This window comes from Emys orbicularis, chromosome 20 (assembly GCF_028017835.1).
Source record: "Emys orbicularis isolate rEmyOrb1 chromosome 20, rEmyOrb1.hap1, whole genome shotgun sequence".
Taxonomy (NCBI): domain Eukaryota; kingdom Metazoa; phylum Chordata; order Testudines; family Emydidae; genus Emys; species Emys orbicularis.
The window spans coordinates 142,226-161,233 of NC_088702.1; the positions used below are offsets into that span (position 1 = coordinate 142,226).

Here is a 19,008-nt window from a genome sequence, read left to right on the forward strand (position 1 = left end):
AGCCAAGAATTGGACCCAGATCCCCCAAACCCTAGTTCAGGGTTTTATCACATGACCATCCTATTGGGGAATTGATGACACTTGACTCTTGCTAAGAGAGTCTTTACAAACCAGTTTGGAAGAGACACATCAGGGTCATGAACTTCATGATCACATTGCTCCTTCCGGATCGTGTCATCCTGTCAGCGTTTACAGTGGGCAGTAAATAAAATATACTTATTCATAAAGTGAATCAAAATAAGTCACTGCCTCTTGCGCTGGAATTTTTTGTGTTGCCTGAAGGTGGTAAGGGTCAGGGGACTTAAATAACTGAAGTTCTTGTCTCCTGCAGGCAAGTTTGTCCTCCATTCAAAGGGAGCTGAAGCAATTAGCAGAAGATGCTGGGGAGGCAGCAGGTTCACCCAGTGCAGAATCTGCTCTTTTGAGGGCAGAAAAAGAAACTTCGGAATCACAATGTGATGAAAAATACCCTCTGCTCATGCCCAAGGGAATAGTGCTGACACTGAAGCCTCTTGCCAACCGTTTCTCCAGGAGAGCTTGGAGGCGGCAAGGGTCTGCAGCCCTGAAGCCCCTACTCATTCGACCAAGTCCTTGTCTGCAGCCGAGTGCCAACACTATTAATATTCAGAAAGCTGCTGTAAAGTTACCCCAATCGGAAGCTCCTCCTAGCAAAGTTGTGGTTCAAATTCCCCGGTTAATCCAGCCAGCTACAATTATGCAGACTATGCCAGGAATGCAGCAATTGAACATCCCTTCAGCAGTGGGAAGTGGCGATTGCTTTGAATTTCAAAACGTGCTCTCCACTTTACAATCTGATTCCAGAACTTCTCTTCCAGCTGCTGTACCACCAGCACTAGTATCCTCAACCCCTGTGACTTTTCAGACAAAAATGATGCCAGCATTGACTGCCTCAAAAATCCGCAAACCTTGTGTCCGCAGGGGATACCAAAAGAAAAAGGGAACAAAATCCACCCCTCTGATAAAGGCTGCCCCTTTGATCCATCCAGCCCCTGTCATCTTTACGGTACCTGCTGCTACAGTGAAAGTGGTTAGTATTGGCAATGGCTGCAATATGATTCAGCCCATAAACACAACAGTTGGCAGGGGCACTCAGGCTATTCCAATTACAACTTTGTTGGTAAATCCCACCACCTTCCCATGCCCATTAAATCAGCCTCTAGTGTCCTCTTCTATTCCTCCCTTGATAGCCTCTCCTAACTCTGTAGGTCTTCCTGCTTCATCAACTGCTGAAGACAAAGAGCAGTTGAATCCAGCCACTTCCTGTCTTGCTGTAAATGATGAAAATTCCTTCCCCATAGCTGAGCCTAAAGTGGAACCCCAAGAGCTTTACTCTTCATGTTCTGCCATCTCCCCCAAGAAGGAACACAGCACAGGTCCTGCTACTCCAGACAATGACAGCCAGGAGAAGGTTAAAGAGAGTGAGTGTTATAGTTGGATAGTTGTGGAGACAATGGAGAAGAAGGCCTTGGAGCCATTACCCATGGACCTCTTACCTCATTTGGAGGATTTAGGAGAAACAGTGAAAACTGAACCTGAAGATTCCAGTGATGCCCTTGAAGAAACAAACCCAACTCAGGAGAAGAAAAACTTGAACGCTGAAATAAAGGAGGAGTTCATACTGGATCTAGGGCAAGAGCTGGACATGGAGGTCACATCTGAGCATCTGAGTGAACAGAAGGCAATTAAAAAAGAGTGCACGTCCCATCAGGAGAAGGGACGAGATGTGGAGGCACCCACCCAGGATGAGCAGCAGTTGGAAGACATTGATACAGCTGGGGTGGAAATGAGCAATGAGTCTTCCAAGAATGCCTCTCATTCAACAGATGTTGATGCAGAGTTCAGTAGTCCATTGGGGAAACCAGAGGACTCATCCAGTGTGGATGGTCATTCTGTGGGGACACCAGCTGGCCCTGAAGCAGTGGGAGAGAAGGACGGACAAGAAGAGGAAGAGGAGGAGGATTTCGATGATTTTACTCAAGATGAGGAGGATGAAGAAGAAATGTCATCAGCATCAGAAGAGTCCGTGCTTTCTGTGCCAGAACTTCAGGTAAAAACGTAGCAGCCTAGATAATGAATTCTGCAAATGAGATAAAGCCACACTTTGTAAGAACCATCTCATTGTGTATTTATATGGTGCCAAGAGTGTGCATGGCACATTACAAATTAAAGGACCAACTCTTGTCCTGAGGAGCTTACAGACTAGGTTAGGAGCATAAATTGCAAATGGCCAGGTTTCAATTCTTCTGGAGTTGTAATGGTTTCCTCAGCTGAGCTTGCTCCTTGTTTGTTCTGCGCACTTTGCAGAAATTATTTTTAATGAGAGTTCCCCAGGATAAATTAATTCAAACAAGCATAAAAAATAGACAAAACTCTACCAAAGAAATACATGCACAGTTTCACACTTATAAATGAATGTCAGATTACTTTGATTTTAGCAGCCGTGTGGAGGCTGGCAGCTCCCGTTCCTGGGTTAGATGGTATCATGTCACTGTTAATTATGTTAATCATTAGTTGGCAAGAACTAAGTTGATACCTGGGGTTAGTAGTTAGGATTACAATTAAATGAGGTAGTAGTTGAATGGCATACAAAGACTAATGATTTTTGGGTGTTTTGATCTAAAGGAGACAATGGAAAAACTGACTTGGCTTGCAACAGAGAGGCGTCTGAGCCAGGAGGGAGATTCTGAGGAAGAGAATTCCCAGGAAGAGAACTCAGAGCCGGAAGAGGAAGAGGAGGAGGAGGGAGAAGGGGAAGGAATGGAAAGTTTGCAAAAAGAAGATGAAATGACAGATGAGATAGCTGAAGATGCAGCAGAGGAACCCAAATCTGCCTTCATTTTTACAAAGGTTGCCCCAGAGGTGGAAACCAACAGAATGCCACCAGGTGAGTTAATTATCTCTATATGGAGGTGTGACATTACTCAGGATACAATCTGGACTGTTGAATAGCTGTGTCCCCTCAATTCTCCAACCTGAGGTGCCTTTTACACTGCTTCACTGTGAGAGCAACCACTCCTGGTCTGTTCACACACAGCCTTCAGCATGTAAATTACTCTAACTATACTGTGTGAGTGCTATGGCCAGCCACTCTTGAGTTACACTGTTGTGGAGCAACACCAAGGAAATTCCTAGTCACAGACTTTCCCCCAGAAATGTGCATCTTGTACTGCTTAGCCCTCTACTGGACAACACAAGCTCATATAAAGTCTGTCATTTTATTAATAGAAAATTATATGCACAAATCCTCTTATCTTAAATGGCATTTCCCAGACACTTCAGTCCAAGGACACTGGTTTAGATAAAGCAATAAACAAGTTTATTAACTTAAAACAACTATCTTTCTATAGTATTACAAGTAATGAAGCATAAAAAGTCAGAATTGGTAATAAAAAAATAAAAGTAAAATGTAACTAACACCTATCTTAACAAGCTAAGTGAATTTTACGCAAAAGTCTCTCTCACCACATGCTTCAACAGTTTTACTGGCTAAATTTCTTTCAGACAGCATCCTTCCCTCAGTCCAAAGCTGTTTCTTTATTCCTCAGATGTTGTGGCTGCCATGGGTAGAAAGAAAGGGAGGAATAATTTGAGGGATCTGTTCCCCATTCTTATGCTTTTTTCCCCTTCTTTGAGAATCATCTCCATCTGGGGTTCAGGAGACAGTCTGTGGTGATTGGAACCTCCTCAGTGTGTGTGAGAGATATATTGTGTGTGCGCGCACCCAGGTGAGTATAGTTACAAAATAATTCACAAGCAGCTCTATAGTGTGTGACAAAGTTCTGTCCTTGACTCCGTGGGTCCTGCGTTTCCTGATGGATTTTGCTAACCTCAGAGGCTCACTGTGACCCTCCACATAGCCCTTCTCTCTCTAGAGGCAAGGGTCACAATCTACAGAGCCATTTTCATCATAAGCCAGCAAGGGAGGTGAGGAGAAACAATCCTCCCTCGCACAGTCTCTGTTGTCTCCCAGTATCCGTGATTAATCAGGGAGGGGAGGGGGGAAGCCCAGGCCTACCCTCTACTCCGGGCTCCAGCCCAGGGACCCTAAAATTAGCAGCTATGGAAGCTGACTTTTTGGAAATAGGATGTGTACAATTCCCTGGGCTACTTCCCCACAGCAGCCCCTCACTCAATATCTTCTTCACAATTACCTCAGGGTCTCCTTCCTTGCACCTGATATAGATTCGTACTACTTCGTTCCTCCAACAGCACAATTCCCTCCTATAGCTCCTGCCACCCACACCACACTGACTAACTGGGAGGCTTTTAACTAGTTCCAGCCAGGCCTTGATTGGCTTCAGGTGTCCCAATCAATCTAGCTATCTCCACTGCCTTCTAGAAGGATCTTAATTGGCCCCAGGTGTCTTAATTAACCTGGAGCAACTGCCATTTGGTTACCATGGTACCAGGGATTTGTTTAGCCTGGGGCTAACATACCTGTTCCTCACTACTTTACTGTAGCCATCTGGCCTTGCCCCATCACAAGTGTTAATAAAACCCATTCCATGCTCTTCTTACGACATTCAGTTTCACATCAAGTCAATCTCATTACGTCTCAATTGAGCATGTCCTCAGAAGGAAACTCATTCCAAGGCTTCTTGGGCTGAGATCACTATAATCTGCAGGCAAGGAATCACTATAATCTGGAGGCTAATTAAATACTTTGCTAAAGCCAGGCACACTTTGGGTATGTCTACACTACGGGATTACTCCGAATTTACAGAATTCGATTTTTGGCAACCGATTGTATAAAGTCGAGTGCATGCGGCCACACTAAGCACATTAATTCGGTGGTGTGCATCCATGTACTGAGGCTAGCGTCGACTTTCGGAGCGTTGCACTGTGGGTAGCTATCCCATAGTTCCCGCAGTCTCCCCCCACCCATTGGAATTCTGGGTTGAGATCCCAATGCCTGATGGGGTCAAAAATTTGTCGCAGGTGGTTATGGGTAAATGTCGTCAGTCAATCCTCCCTCCGTGAAAGCAACGGCAGACAATCATTTCGTGCCCTTTTCCCTGGATTGCCCGGGCAGACGCCATAGCATGGCAACCATGGAGCCTGTTCAGCCTTTTTTCACTGTCACCATATGTCTACTGGATGCTGCTGACAGATGCGGTACTGCAGCGCTACACAGCAGCATCCCCTTGCCTTTGCAAGTTGGCAAAGACGGTTACCAGTCATACTGTACCGTCTGCTGCTGTCATGGGTGCTCCTGGCCGGCCTCGGTGAGGTCGGTTGGGGGCGCCTGGACAAAAATGGGAATGACTCCCCAGGTCAGTCTCTTCTTTAAGTTTTGTCTAATGGAGAGTCAGTCCTGCCTAGAATATCAGGCAAGCCTACTAAAGAACCAGAGAGGCAAACGGCCGCTCCGGGTCAGAGCCCCAGACATCCCGCAGAAATGATGAGCTGCATGCCATTCTAGGGGGTGCCCCTACAACAACCCCACCCGTTGCTTCCCTCCTCCCCCACCCCTCCCGGGCTACCTTGGCAGTTCTCCCCCCATTTGTGTGATGAAGTAATAAAGAATGCATGAATATGAAACAACACTGACTTTATTGCCTCTGCAAGCAGAGATCAAAGGGGGGAGGGGAGGGCGGTTGGCTTACAGCGAAGTAGAGTAACCACCATTCTGCACTTGCTCAGCCTATAGCTGAAAATGGGACTCTGTGATGAGCACTAGGATAGAAGTACAGGCAGGACTGAATCTCCATTTGTGCGTGGGCCTTTGGTTGACACTGGTAAAATACAAAATGTCCTAGGATACGTATGTTGGGGGACAGTTCTAAACGGCAGCTTTATTTTTTTATTTGCAGCAAAATGTAGAGGTCTAAGTATCTGATTGTGAGCCCTGGGAGCAAGGGGTAGGCTGGGGTAGGTGCGACCGTGCAGTGCTGCCGACTGGGAGAGCAGCCTGAGGCAGAAGCCTCCAGCTGGCATGATATTCCAGGCAGGACTGAATCTCCATTACACAAAACTTAAAGAAGAGAATGAACTGGAGTCATTCCCTTTTTTGTCCAGGCGCCCCTGACCGACCTCACCAAGGCCAGCCAGGAGCACCCATGTCTGCCCAGGCACCCCCGACTGACCTCACTGAGGCCAGCCAGGAGCACCCACGGGACAACGATGATGGTTACCAGTCATACTGCACCGTCTGCCGTCCGCAAGGCAAGGGGATGCTGCTGTGTAGCGCTGCAGCACCGCGTCTGCCAGCAGCATCCAGTAGACATACGGTGACAGTGAAAAAAGGCGAGAAACGATTTTTTCCCCTTTGCTTTCACGGGGGGGGGCTGACGACATATACCCTGAACCACCCGCGACAATGTTTTTGACCCTTCAGGCATTGAGAATTCAAATGGTTTTCGGAGAGTGCGGGAACTGTGGGATAGCTACAGTCGTCAGTCGCCCCTCCCTCCGTGAGCATCCATTTGATTCTTTGGCTTTCTGGTACGCTTGTCTCAGCTCCTTAAGTTTCACACAGCATTGTGTTGAGTCCCTGTTGTGGCCTCTGTCCATCATGGCCTTGGAGATTTTTTCAAATGTTTTGGCATTTCGTCTTTTGGAACGGAGTTCTGATAGAACAGATTCATCTCCCCATACAGAGATCAGATTCAGTATCTCCCGTACGGTCCATGCTGGAGCTCTTTTTTTATTCTGGCTGTGCTGATCAGCGCTCCACGCTGGGCAAACAGGAAATGAAATTCAAATTTCGCAGGGCTTTTCCTGTCTACCTGGCCAGTGCATCTGAGTTCAGATTGCTGTCCAGAGCGGTCACAATAGTGCACTGTGGGATAGCTCCCAGAGGCCAATACCGTCGAATTGCGGCCACAGTAACCCTAATTCGAAATGGCAATGTCGATTTTGGCACTACTCCCCGTGTCGCGGAGGAGTACAGAAATCGATTTTAAGAGCCCTTTATGTCTAAGTAAATGGCTTCGTTGTGTGGACGGGTGCAGGGTTAATTCGATTTAACGCTGCTAAATTCAAACTAAACTCATAGTGTAGACCAGGCCTTTGCAGAGAGCACCACATTAGCCAGGGTTTGTTTTTATCCAAATGTGTTCTTTCTTGCTACTCCATAGTGGGATCAAATGTAACAGCTGGGCAGCTAACCCCAGGCCAATCCAGGGGAAGGAGTAAAGGGGAGCCAAAATCAAGATAGCTACACCTTTTATCCGACTATGGTGCAGTGAGAAAACACATTTGGGTAAAAACAAGCCTTGGCTAATGTGCTGCTCTCTCCCAAGTGCACCTGGCTTTAGTAAAGCATTTAATTAGCCTCCTCCAACTTCTTTTCCTTGCCTGCAGATTTTAGTGATCTCAGTCCAAGAAGCCCTGGAATGTGATCCCTTCTGAGGGCATGCTCAGTTGAGACATAACAAGATTGACTTGGAGTGCAACAGAATGTAGTAAGAGCATGGGATGGATTTTATTAACATTATTCAGCTGCTTGAGAATGATTTTTTGACTATACATATTGGTGACTTTTTTCTCTGAATGTCACTGTAATCAGCAGTGAAAGTTGCTAGATTTGTCACTGGTTACTTTGACACTTATTTCTTCACTAGGAAGTCACTAAATCTAGTGACAAAGTAGCCAAGTTGGCAACACTTAACCAGGTGATAGTCCATTTGATTTTGTTGACACCTGGCTGAGGCATCAGTTTGCCTTTTGTCTCTGAGGAACTGGTTTGTGGCTGCTTTTCTAAACTTGGAACATGTCTTAGTAATGTCATAGAGTAGAATTTTATAACTTTATATACAATGTTACCACATGTATTTTACCAGGACAATAATGATCAGCAATGTATTGAGTTTTCAAACGATACCTCACAAGGTATACCTTATACAAAATTTATCATAGTCTTGTAAAAGGGGTGAACATAGGGGTACAGACTGTCACGGGGGGAAACAGAACTGGTCTGCTGCAGCAAAACAACAAATGTGTAATTTCCTCATGGTTTAACAGTGTTGTCTTGCTTTTGGAAAAGAGGCTTTGAGAAACAAGAGTCTACAAAAACAGTTCTCTCACAGTGCCTGGGCCCTCCTGCAGTCCCCTCCTATCCATCCACTTGCAGTGCAGTTATACTCTGAAATGTGACTGCATAAATGAGATTGTGGGGTTCCATGGTCTCTTTCTGGCCTTTACAGGTCATATTGTTTGAATGTACAAGTCACAAGATGAATTTTCCGGTGGCTCATCCTGGGAACTGAAAAGTGTTTGGGATTCTTTCTTCATCAGACATCACTGATAATAAAGATTCTGCAGTCAGAATGGAGCAGCTTATTCAGTGTAATTCAGAATAGAATCCAGATATGTTAGCAACACAGCGGAATCTGCTAACAAGACTAAAAAAGTCCCCGTGTAAGTGAAGTCAGTAAGTAGGACTCAAAACCACAGGGTTTAGGAATGGGGAGGAAGATAGAGCTAGTGATGCTGAAAATAACCCTAAGTCCAGCGGATCTGTGGGCTTCTGGCTTTTTTTTTTTTTTTTTTTTAATTTGTTTTCCAAAAGCAGACTCCGCCTTCCCAGATTGTGAAGCAGGCCCAGGGAGAGGCAGAGACCTAGACCCTCATGAATAATAATATAATTAATACCACCTAGATTTTTATATAGAGCTTTTCATCAGTAGATCTCAAAGCGCTTCCCAGTCTTTAATGTAGTTATCCTCATGACACTCCTGTAAAGTATGGAAGTATTCTTATTCCCCTTTTACAGATGGGGAATGAGCCACAGAGCGGTTAAGTGACTTGTCCAAGATCACACGGGAAACCTGTGGCAGAGCAGGAAACGGACTCTGTGTCTCCTAAGTCCTAGACTAGTGCCCTCATCACTGAAGCATCTTTCCTACTCTTCATCCCTTGTGATACGAGCTCTGTTGTGCCCTAATTCTCCAAAATATGAGAATGTGAGGCACATTAGTAACACGGATCAGATGCACTGTACTCAGTTCATTCAGTCTCTGCATCAAGGCCTTGGACTGGTCTTTATCTCATGCTCTCTGCTCACTGGGTGTGTTTGAGCTGTAAGTTTGGAAGGGATTCAGTGACCGTGAAAATGAGGCAAATGTTTCCACACTCTAAAGAAGAAATCTGTTCAGCTGACTCAATGGGGTAAGGATACTCAATAAAACTTATAATACACAGTTCACTTCTCTCTTTACATTAATTTTCTGTGGTCTCCCACAAAATAAAGGGGAGCTTATATGACCCATAAACACATTCCTTGCTCTGGCAGGACAAGAGTATGTCTGTGGGTCAGGCCTAATGATGAATAAAAGGAAGGGAACCCTTTCCTGGCAGTCAGTATGGTCCACAGCACCAACAACGACGGGTTTTGCATTTCCCTGGAATGAGGAATTTGCATGGGGACTGTGCTTTCAGATGAGAATGCCAAAGTGCCTGGGAAAAACAGGAACTCCCACAGAGCCAGGAATAAGAGGGGACGGACTCGTGCCAGCAAAGACACCTCCAAGTTGCTGCTGCTGTATGATGAAGAGATTCTGGAGAGAGATCCTCTCAGGGAACAGAAGGATTTGGCATTTGCACAGGCCTATCTGAACAGGGTAAGAACGAACAGGCTAACCTTAGAGCTTTGTCATCAGACAGAATGTGAGTCTTGTATTTCTGTTAAAATAAAGAAAATCAAATTGCTGGCATTTCCAGATAAATGTTTCCTCTGTAACAGAATTAACACCTGAGCCACTTAGCTGAAGAATCCATCCAGATCTGATGTGTTTCCAAAATTTGTAACCCACTTGGGATCACTTCTGTCTCTTGTGACCATTCCATGCTCCTGAATCTAGAGAATAATTAGTTTGTTGGTACAGCAATTTGAAAATGTGAAGTAATGTAGAAGTGCTGAGTATTGAAGAAGCTATTGAATTAACTTTTCTTTCCTCCTGAGTTTTCATAAGCGGGGAGAAAGTCTCATAACTGTCTGATGTGCTTTGCAGGTGCGCGAAGCTTTGCGGAATGTGCCTGGGAAGTATGAAGACTTCCTTCGTGTTATCTATGAGTTTGAGACCAGCACGCACAAGCCAACTGCTGTGGATCTGTATTCCACTCTCCAGACCCTCCTGCAGGAGTGGCCACAGCTGCTCACAGACTTTGCTGCCTTTCTTTTGCCTGAGCAAGCTCTGGAGTGTGGATTGGTAGGTAAAAGGGAAGAAGCAAACAGGAGAGTTTGAGAAGACAAATGTAGTGAACCTTGCAGGAATGGAGGAAGAATTAAGTATAGAGGCAGGGATAAATTGAATGGAGGTGCTAATTATTTAATTAACTTTTCCATAAGATCCTCCACAGAGCTGAGGAATGCTGCAGCATGATGCACAGCTACAGCCTTCCGTAACTTGGTATATCTGTAGATTTAAAAATCTGAACTGTTTTCAGTAAACATGTGGCCTAGTTTAACTTCTGCACTGCACCTCTTAAGCAGTTAGAGATTTGAAACCAGTTTTCAATCACTGCAGTATTCTGTTTGAGGCCTGCAGTCCACAGTCCTAAGTGAGTTGTAAAACTCTTGGCTGGAGCGGATATACTTTACGTAGCTTCTCAAAGCAGATTAGAAATGCCTGTAAATGTAGATTGGTGTATCCAGAGTGAAAAGGTCCTCCTTGTTCTCTGATCAGTTTGAAGAGCAGCAAGCATTTGACAAAAGCCGGAAGTTCCTCAGGCAGCTGGAAATCTGCTTTGCTGAAAATCCCACTCACCATCAAAAGATCATCAAAGTGCTGCAAAGCTGTGCAGACTGCCTCCCCCAGGACATTGCAGAGGTAACCAAACTTCTATATATTCCCCTCCCCCTCAGCCAGCCCTGAGAATGCAGAGGTAGATACCCCATAGTGTTTCCCCCTCTGACTTTCAGATTGCAGTGGTATAACCAGCTCTGAGATACACCCCCCCATCTGGAGTAAGAGCAGAGAGAACTGATCTATCATTACCTCCACAAGATTGTACAGCTAATTGGCCCCTATGTATCTTCTCTTTCCCACCTTGCTTTTATCACCTTGCAGGTTGATGCTTTAGTTTGTCTCAAGTAACCTCTGCCTAAGATTTCTGGGGAGATTCTTCAGTGCTAGGATGATTCCTGGAAGTACTCTGATCCAAAAATGAACTACAGTACGGGTGGTAACACTGCACCTGAGCTTTTGTGTTTGTTTCAAGCAAAGGGTCTTGTTTGTTGCGCAGACCTTGAAGCCATTGCCATGTTCCACCATTATCTTACTCCAGAATTTTCTCCCACAGTTGAAGACCCAGATGTGGCAGCTGCTGAAAGGACATGACCACCTGCAGGATGAATTCTCCATCTTCTTTGATCATTTACGTCCATCAGCCAGCCGCATAGGAGACTTTGAGGAGATCAACTGGACAGAGGAGAAAGAGTATGAGGTGGAGACCCTTTCTCTAAACTAGGAGAGAGAAGTAGGAAGGCTTGGATCCCTCAGACTGAGAGTCTTAATAGGGAGGTGACAGACACAGAAAGGAAGAGATGGGATAAAGATCTGGGATTGTGGGTGGCTGGGGATGGTCGGGGTAGAAAATTCAAATTCTTTCAGCACTTGTTACTTTTGACATTATTGTGAACTTGTCACGCTGCCTTTGTAGGAGAGAGTATGAAAGCTCAGTCTACTGAAAGCTCCCCTTGTCGTGGTGGTAACACAGCCTCTATGCTTCTTTTAGTTTGATGGGTTTGAAGAGGTGTCGTTACCAGATGTAGAAGAGGAGGAGGAAACCCCCAAGATCCACACAGCCTCGAAAAATAAAAAGAGGAAAGAGATTGGAGGCCAGAACAATGACAAGGTGGGACTGGGATATCTGACTAGCCCACAGCATGTGGCCTCTTCCATACTCCAGGCAAATACATGTCTAGGAAGACACATGTGTCTGTGTAGAAATGGTCCTAGTCTCTAAAGAGTTAGGCTACAGGATGAAAGGGATTAAAATGCTTCTACCCAAACTTCACCTGCTTTGATCTCTGTTGGCAATTTACTTGCTTTAGTTCTCCCTGGGGGATGTCAGACTGGCCCTGCTCTGGCTCTTTTTGTGGACTGGCCAGCCTGTGACCTGCTTCTGTTTTGGTGTGCATGTGTTAGCTGTGCAGTGCTCTGTGCGGATCAGGAAAGTCCATGTCAGCTGGTGTGTTTATTTCCAGGAGATGGAGTGGGTGGATGGGGTGAAGGAATGTTCGTGCTCCTGCCATGAAGGGAGCAGTGACCCCAAACTAAAGAAGAGCAAGAGGAGGACCTGCAGCCATTCCAGCTGTAAGGTCAGTTGAAGGGGGCTGAGCACTGGGATGGTAGGGGCAAGGAACAGTTGTATGGCATATCCCATTGTTTGGTGTCTGTTAATTCACCCAGGCTTGTTCTTCCTGTCTCCAGACTGTAATGTATTAAAACTAGGGCTGTCGATTAATCACAGTTAACTCATGCGATTAACTAAAAAAAATTAATCGCAATTAAAAATATTAATCGTGATTAATCGCACTGTTAAACAATAGAATACCAATTGAAATTTATTAAATATTTTTGTATGTTTTTCTGCATTTTCAAATATATCTATTCCAGTTACAACACAGAATACAAAATATACAGTGCTCACTTTATATTATTTTTTATTACAAATATTTGCACTGTAAAAATGAAACAGAAGAAACAGTATTTTTCAATTCACCTCAGACAACACTGTAATGCAATCTCTTTATCACGAAAGTGCAACTTACAAATGTAGGTTTTTTTGTTACATAACTGCACTCAAAAACAAAACAATGTAAAACTGTAGAGCGTACAAGTCTACCCAGTCCTACTTCTTATTCAGCCAATCGCTAAGAGAAACAAGGTTGGTTACATTTACGGAGATAATGCTGCCCACTTCTTAATTACAATGTCACCTGAAAGTGAGAACAGGTGTTCACATGGCACTGTTGTAGCTGGTGTTGCAAGTTTTTTACGTGCCAGATGCACTAAATATTCATATGCCTCTTCATGCTTCGGCCATCGTTCCAGAGGACATGCTTCCATGCTGATGATGCTCATTAAAAAAATAATGCGTTAATTAAATTTGTGACTGAACTCCTTGTGGGAGAATTGTATGTCTCCTGCTCTGTTTTACCTGCATTCTGCCATATGTTTCATGTTGTAGCAGTCTCGGATGATGACCCAGCACATGTTCATTTTACGAACACTTTCACTGCAAATTTGACAAAATGAAAAGAAGATACCAATGTGAAATTTCTAAAGATAGCTACAGCACTCAACCCAAGATTTAAGAATATGAAGTGCCTTCCAAAATCTGAGAGGGATGAGGTGTGGAGCATGCTTTCAGAAGTCTTAAAAGAGCAACACTCTGATTTGGAAACTACAGAACCCAAACCACCAAAAAATAAAATCAACCTTCTGCTGGTGGCATCTGACTCATGATGATGAAAATGAACATGCGTCAGTCCGCACTGCTTTGGATTATCGAGCAGAACCCGTCAGCAGCATGGACATATGTCCTCTGGAATGGTGGTTGAAGCATCAAGGGACATACACTAAAAATTCATATCTGACATGTAAATATCTTGCGACGCCAGCTACAACAGTGCCATGTGAACGCCTGTTCTCACTTTCAGGTGACATTGTAATTAAGAAGTCGGCAGCATTACCTCCCGTAAATGTAAACAAACTTGTTTGAGCAATTGGCTGAACAAGAAGTAGGACTGAGTCGATTTGTAGGCTCTAAAGTTTTACACTGTTTTTATTTTTGAATTCAGGTTTTTTTTGTACATAATTCTACATTTGTAAGTTCAACTTTCATGACAAAGATCGCACTACAGTACTTGTATTAGGTGAATTGAAAAATACTATTTCTTTTGTTTTTTTACAGTGCAAATATTTGTAATAAAAATAAATACAAAATGAGCACTGTACACTTTGTATTCTGTTGTAATTAAAATCAATATATTTGAAAATGTAGAAAACATCCAAAAATATTTAAATAAATGGTATTCTATTGTTTAACAGCGCGATTAATCACAATTAATGTTTTTAATCGCTTGACAGTCCTAATTAAAACAAAAATCCAAAGGGGAACCACCAAAATAAGCACCTCCCTCTTATGAGCTCTAACTGTGCTAACCTTTCTCTTCCCATACGCCTTCTATTCCCTTTTACTATCCCCCCCTTGCTGTGTTACATAACTGAGATTTTTGTGCTCTTCCAGGACAGAGGTAAGACTGTGTGGAGGAAGCTTGCTTAGACACTATGTGAGCTGAACCTTTATGTGTTCATGGATATAGAAGTTTGGTTTCCTAAAGACAAAGTACATAAACCACTAAGTTGAAGGCTGAGTCTGGACTGGAGGATAGTGAGGGTTCTAGGAAAACACGGTCTAGATTAATTTATTCTAAGAATGGGTGCACAACTGGTTGAAAGACTGGGAGAGTGTATCTAGCATGGTCTCTCAGAGGTCAGTCCTCGGTCTGATATTATTCAATATTTTCATTAATGACTTGGATAATGGAGTGGAGAGTATGCTTATCAAATTTGCAGATGACATGAAGCTGGGAGGGGTTACAAGTACTTGGGAGGAGAGGACTAGATTTCAACAGGATCTTGACAAATTGGAGAATTGTTCTGAAATCAAGATGAAATTCAAAAAAGACTAGTGCAAAGTACTACTCTTAGGAAGCAAAAGTCAAACACAGAGATACAAAATGGGGAATAAGTGGGAGGCAGTAGTACTGATGAAAAGGATCTGAGTGTTATAGTGACTCACAAAATGACTATGAATCAACAGTGTGATGCAGTTGCTAATATCATTCTGGGGTATATTAACAGGAGTGTCATATGCAAGACATGGGAGGTAATTGTTCCACTCTGCTCAGTATTGGGGAGGCCTCAGAGTACTATGACCAGTTCTGGGACCACACTTAACATGTGGACAAATTGGAGAAAGTCCAGAGGAGAGCAACAAAAATTATAAAAGATTTAGAAAACTTGACCTGTGAGGAAAGTTTAAAAAAAAACAGGGTATGTTTAGTGTTAAGAAAAGAAGACTGAGTGGGGATCTAATAACAGTCTTCAAATATGTTTAGGGCTGTTGTAAAGAGGACGGTAATCAATTGTTCTTCCTGTCCACTAAAGGTAGGACAAGAAGTAATTGGCTTAATCTGTACCAAGGGAGATTTAGGTTAGATGTTTGGAAAAACTTTTATTGATAAGGGAAGTTAAGATCTGAAATAGGCTTCTAAGAGAGTCTGTGGAATCCCCATCATGTAGGTTTCTAAGACCAGGTTGGACAAACGTGTGTCAGGGATGGTCTAAGTTTACTTTGTCCTACCTCAGTTCAGGGGGCTGGACTTCATGACTTCTTGAGGGCCCTTCCAGCCCCATTGTTTCTATGATTCTACACAAGGGTTGTGGTGCTATGGGTTGGTCAGATACCCTGAGAGTCTGTTTGTAATCTATGACGTTCTTATTCTGATCTGCAGGTGTGTGATAGCAAATCCTATAAAAATAAAGATTCTCAAGAGCTCACTAACAGCCTGACTCAACGAGACTTGAGCCCTCAGCCTGAAGAGAAGGAGCTTGGGACATGTAAGGAGCCTGCAGGGGAGTCTCTGGAGTACAGGGATGAAGTGGAGAATGGCCAGAGCAGAACAAAAACCATGTCTAGGAAAGCAGACTCCCTGGCTTCAGGTCTGTGAATGTCATATGCATGGGCAACTGTCACTGTGTAAATTTTGCAGACAAATTGGGATGGGTCTTAAGTCTAAATGCAGATTCATTGAGGTTAAAATGAGGATGATTAGAAATAGTTGTTAATTCAGCTCCTTCCATGTGCCTCCCCTTGGCTCTAGGTGGCCTAAATACCCAATCTACAAAGTATACCCGCCCCCATGTCAGTCATCTTAGCCCACCTGAACAAAGAGCCCCCATCAAATCTAAACTGTTCTGCTGGATTGTTCGTGGAACTCTCCCCTCCATGGGACTGGAGAGCCTTCCTGCCACCTCCACAGAATTACTAACTTATGTAAGCTCTCCTTGCCAGCACACTTTTCCCTGCAGTTCCATCTATCCAGAGAACTTATTTAGTTATGCTCCCTCCTCCCCGATCTTAACACAACAATTCAAACCAACCTCCTCCCAGCCTTCCTTTAAATTATCTCCTCCTTGGTTACCTTCTGTCTGACACACACAATACACAGGATGACTGGCAGTGTAAATACACTAAGGGGGCATACCCCTCCTGGCCATAAGTGCAGTTGGATTACAACTTGCTGGGGAAGATGCTGAGGCCAAGTTCAAAGGTTCTCAGTTTGTGTACCATGATGCCTAGCATATATGGTGCTGCCATCTTGTTTTCCATGTTTCACTATTAAGGGGCAGGCAGCACCTAGTCCACATTAGGATACTAGCATGTGTAACACCTTTTTACAGACACGGGATATTCAGAGCCTCGATAGCTGTGATTTACCTCTGCACCCAGCACTCTTACACAGTAACATACGTAGGGAAACTGCACTGGGGAGTGATCTGTGCACAGCAGAGGTTAAAACTGTGTTCTCTGGTTTACAGCACTTTGTGCTCCAATCTAAAATCTCTGTCCTTCAGAAGTTCCTCCTACTAATCTTGTAGGGTTTCTTGGGCAGGATCTCAACTAGAAGGACAGTTGATCTGCTGCAGAGGCGTGTCTTCTGAAGGAGGATTGCCGAATAGCAGGGTCCTAGAACTGAGCTCTACAGGAAGCCCTCTGTGCTCTGCAAAAGCTGGGGTCACTGCTGTTGTGGACACTGCAAAAGAAAGTCAAACTGGAATTACTGACTCTGGATTTAATATAAAGCTGCCTCAACAGAACAAAAGCAACCCTTACGGTCTAGGAAGTGATAGTGAGACAAGATTAAACCAGAGACGTGGAGGGACTGGTGAGGGTTCCCTTGGCCTTGCCAAGCATGTTTTAGGGTCTGATTCAGCTACAAGGACAGGCTGCACGGGAGCTGATCATTTCCCTGGAAGGCGCTCGCAACAGAATGTAGCCCTTCAGTTCAAGTCATCAGTTAAACCTGGACACGCTCCTTCAAAATCAGGAGGGAGAGAAATGGAGAGATTGTCCTTCCCTCTGAAAGGAAAACCTGAAGTGAGGAGGAATTGGTTGGGAGCAGTTAGAAAACTCAGGCTGAAGTTACTGGATAAGAGCTCCCACTTGCAGGTCCCCAGTGATCGTGTACTATCAGAAGCAGATGGTACTGGCTGCACTGGAGTCTCTCCTTTTGACCAGGAATCACAGAGCAGATTAAAGTCAAATAAAAGTAACTGCTGCTTCAAGGTGCAGCAACAGTCTGAAGAGCTGGAATGTAGAGCAGTTCCTTCCGACAAGGGGGAAAGGGAAGATGAGCAGCAGCAGAAAATCATGGAAGCCACCGTATGTGCAAAGAATAGCAAAGTCAGCTCTACTGGGGAGAAGGTTGTTCTCTGGACCAGGTATGTCCTCATGCATCATATTTTATGTTCCTGTTATATTGTGTCTGCAGTGGCTCATCCCTCAGCTGCTATAGTTTCCCTTTTTTCCATCTTGCTGTCTCCCGTTCCTGATGTCTTTCCTTGTGTCTTCTCATCTATCTTCGTCTTGCTCTCCAGTCTAGTTTCTTACTAGAGCAGCTAAGAACAGCAGCATAACACTTTTTTCATCCCAGCTGTTAAACATACTGCCTTGTTTCAGGCAGGTTCTAATAATAAGTCCAATACTTTGGGCTGGAAAAGAAGGGGGTTTTCTTTAGGAGCCCCCCTGTGCATGGGTGGTGCATGCACTGCTGGCTGGGGGAGGCTAGCCCCGCCCCTTCTGCCCAGGGCCCCACAAGAGCCAAGCTCTCCCCCTCCCTCCCCCCCCCCCGCAACGGCCACCGGCCCAGTCCCACAGCTAGCCCCCCAGCCACAAAGGAGCACTGGGAGGGCAGGCGGCAGGCAGCCCCAGCCTGGGGTGGGGTGGGGCAGGCAGGTGGGCAATGTGCAGCCCCAACCCCAGAACACTGGGGGGCTGGACTCGGAGCCGGGAGGACTACTGGAGCCGTAGCTGCACTCAGGAAGCATCGCAGCAGGGGGTGGGGTTATGCCTGGCTATTTGGGGAGGCAACGCCTCCCCTGCCTATGCAACCCGCTGCTTATGCACCTGCCCACGAAAGGCTAAGCACAATGCCTGAAGCTGGCCATCACCAGTGTGCGGCAGCTCTTGAGAGAGACACTTAGGCATCTTCATGGCTCTCACCCTAAGTCCTAGTTTTAGGCACACCTGCTATTCATGAAAAACTTGCTTGGCTGTTGCCTAACTCTTGCACCTAAATTTACTCAGTGCCCAACTTTTTCCTTTTTTTTCTTGCGCCGTGTGTGCTGCAGCCTCACTCTAGGCAGCGAGGCACCTGTCTCCTGCATATGCATGTACACAGCTGCCCTATTATAGGCATCTGGACACCTGTGTCCCACCTAAGCCTCAGCGTGTTTCGCAAACAAGGAAAAAATCGGTGTGTGGCTGCCCAAGTTGTAGGCAGGGGACCCAATCTGGTAGGTTGCTGTGACGGAGTAGGGAGTGGGACGGATTGACCTGGGAATGTTGCGTGGGAGTTTTATTGAGACTGTCTGCATTGGTGATGGGATACCAGGGCGACGATACCTGAGCAACCTGAGCATGTAACCTGAGCCCAGGAGGGGGGTTGAGGCCAGGTGACACCTTTTGCCTGGGAAACTGGACAAAGGCTTGGGGAGGAGCCGGGGGCGGTGGCTGGAGGGGTTTCAGTTTTAGAGCTGGCTGGAGAAGCGGAGGAAACCCCAAAGCTGAGGGATAAGCTCCCTACCCCTTGGGGACCTGACTGAGGGGTCCTGGTTGTACTTACAAGCTCTGTTTGGGACTGTGTTCCTGTCGTCTAATAAACCTTCCACTTTACTGGCTGGCTGAGAGTCACGGTGAATCGCAGGAATTGGGGGTGCAGGGCCCTGACTTCCCTACACTCCGTGACAG

At 45.2% G+C, this 19,008-nt stretch overlaps 1 protein-coding gene across 1 annotated transcript in view; it reads left to right on the forward strand.

Moving 5' to 3' along the window:
• The window catches only part of LOC135892820 (GON-4-like protein), a 51,442-nt gene that overhangs the window by 29,369 nt on the left and 3,065 nt on the right, over positions 1-19,008 (forward strand). Inside the window, exons 21-30 of the mRNA XM_065420616.1 lie at positions 332-2,068; positions 2,644-2,905; positions 9,403-9,584; positions 9,975-10,172; positions 10,650-10,793; positions 11,266-11,409; positions 11,701-11,820; positions 12,173-12,286; positions 15,491-15,698; positions 16,652-17,480. Coding sequence (XP_065276688.1) covers positions 332-2,068; positions 2,644-2,905; positions 9,403-9,584; positions 9,975-10,172; positions 10,650-10,793; positions 11,266-11,409; positions 11,701-11,820; positions 12,173-12,286; positions 15,491-15,698; positions 16,652-17,480 — 3,938 coding nt within the window. The remainder of the gene's footprint in view (positions 1-331; positions 2,069-2,643; positions 2,906-9,402; positions 9,585-9,974; positions 10,173-10,649; positions 10,794-11,265; positions 11,410-11,700; positions 11,821-12,172; positions 12,287-15,490; positions 15,699-16,651; positions 17,481-19,008) is intronic.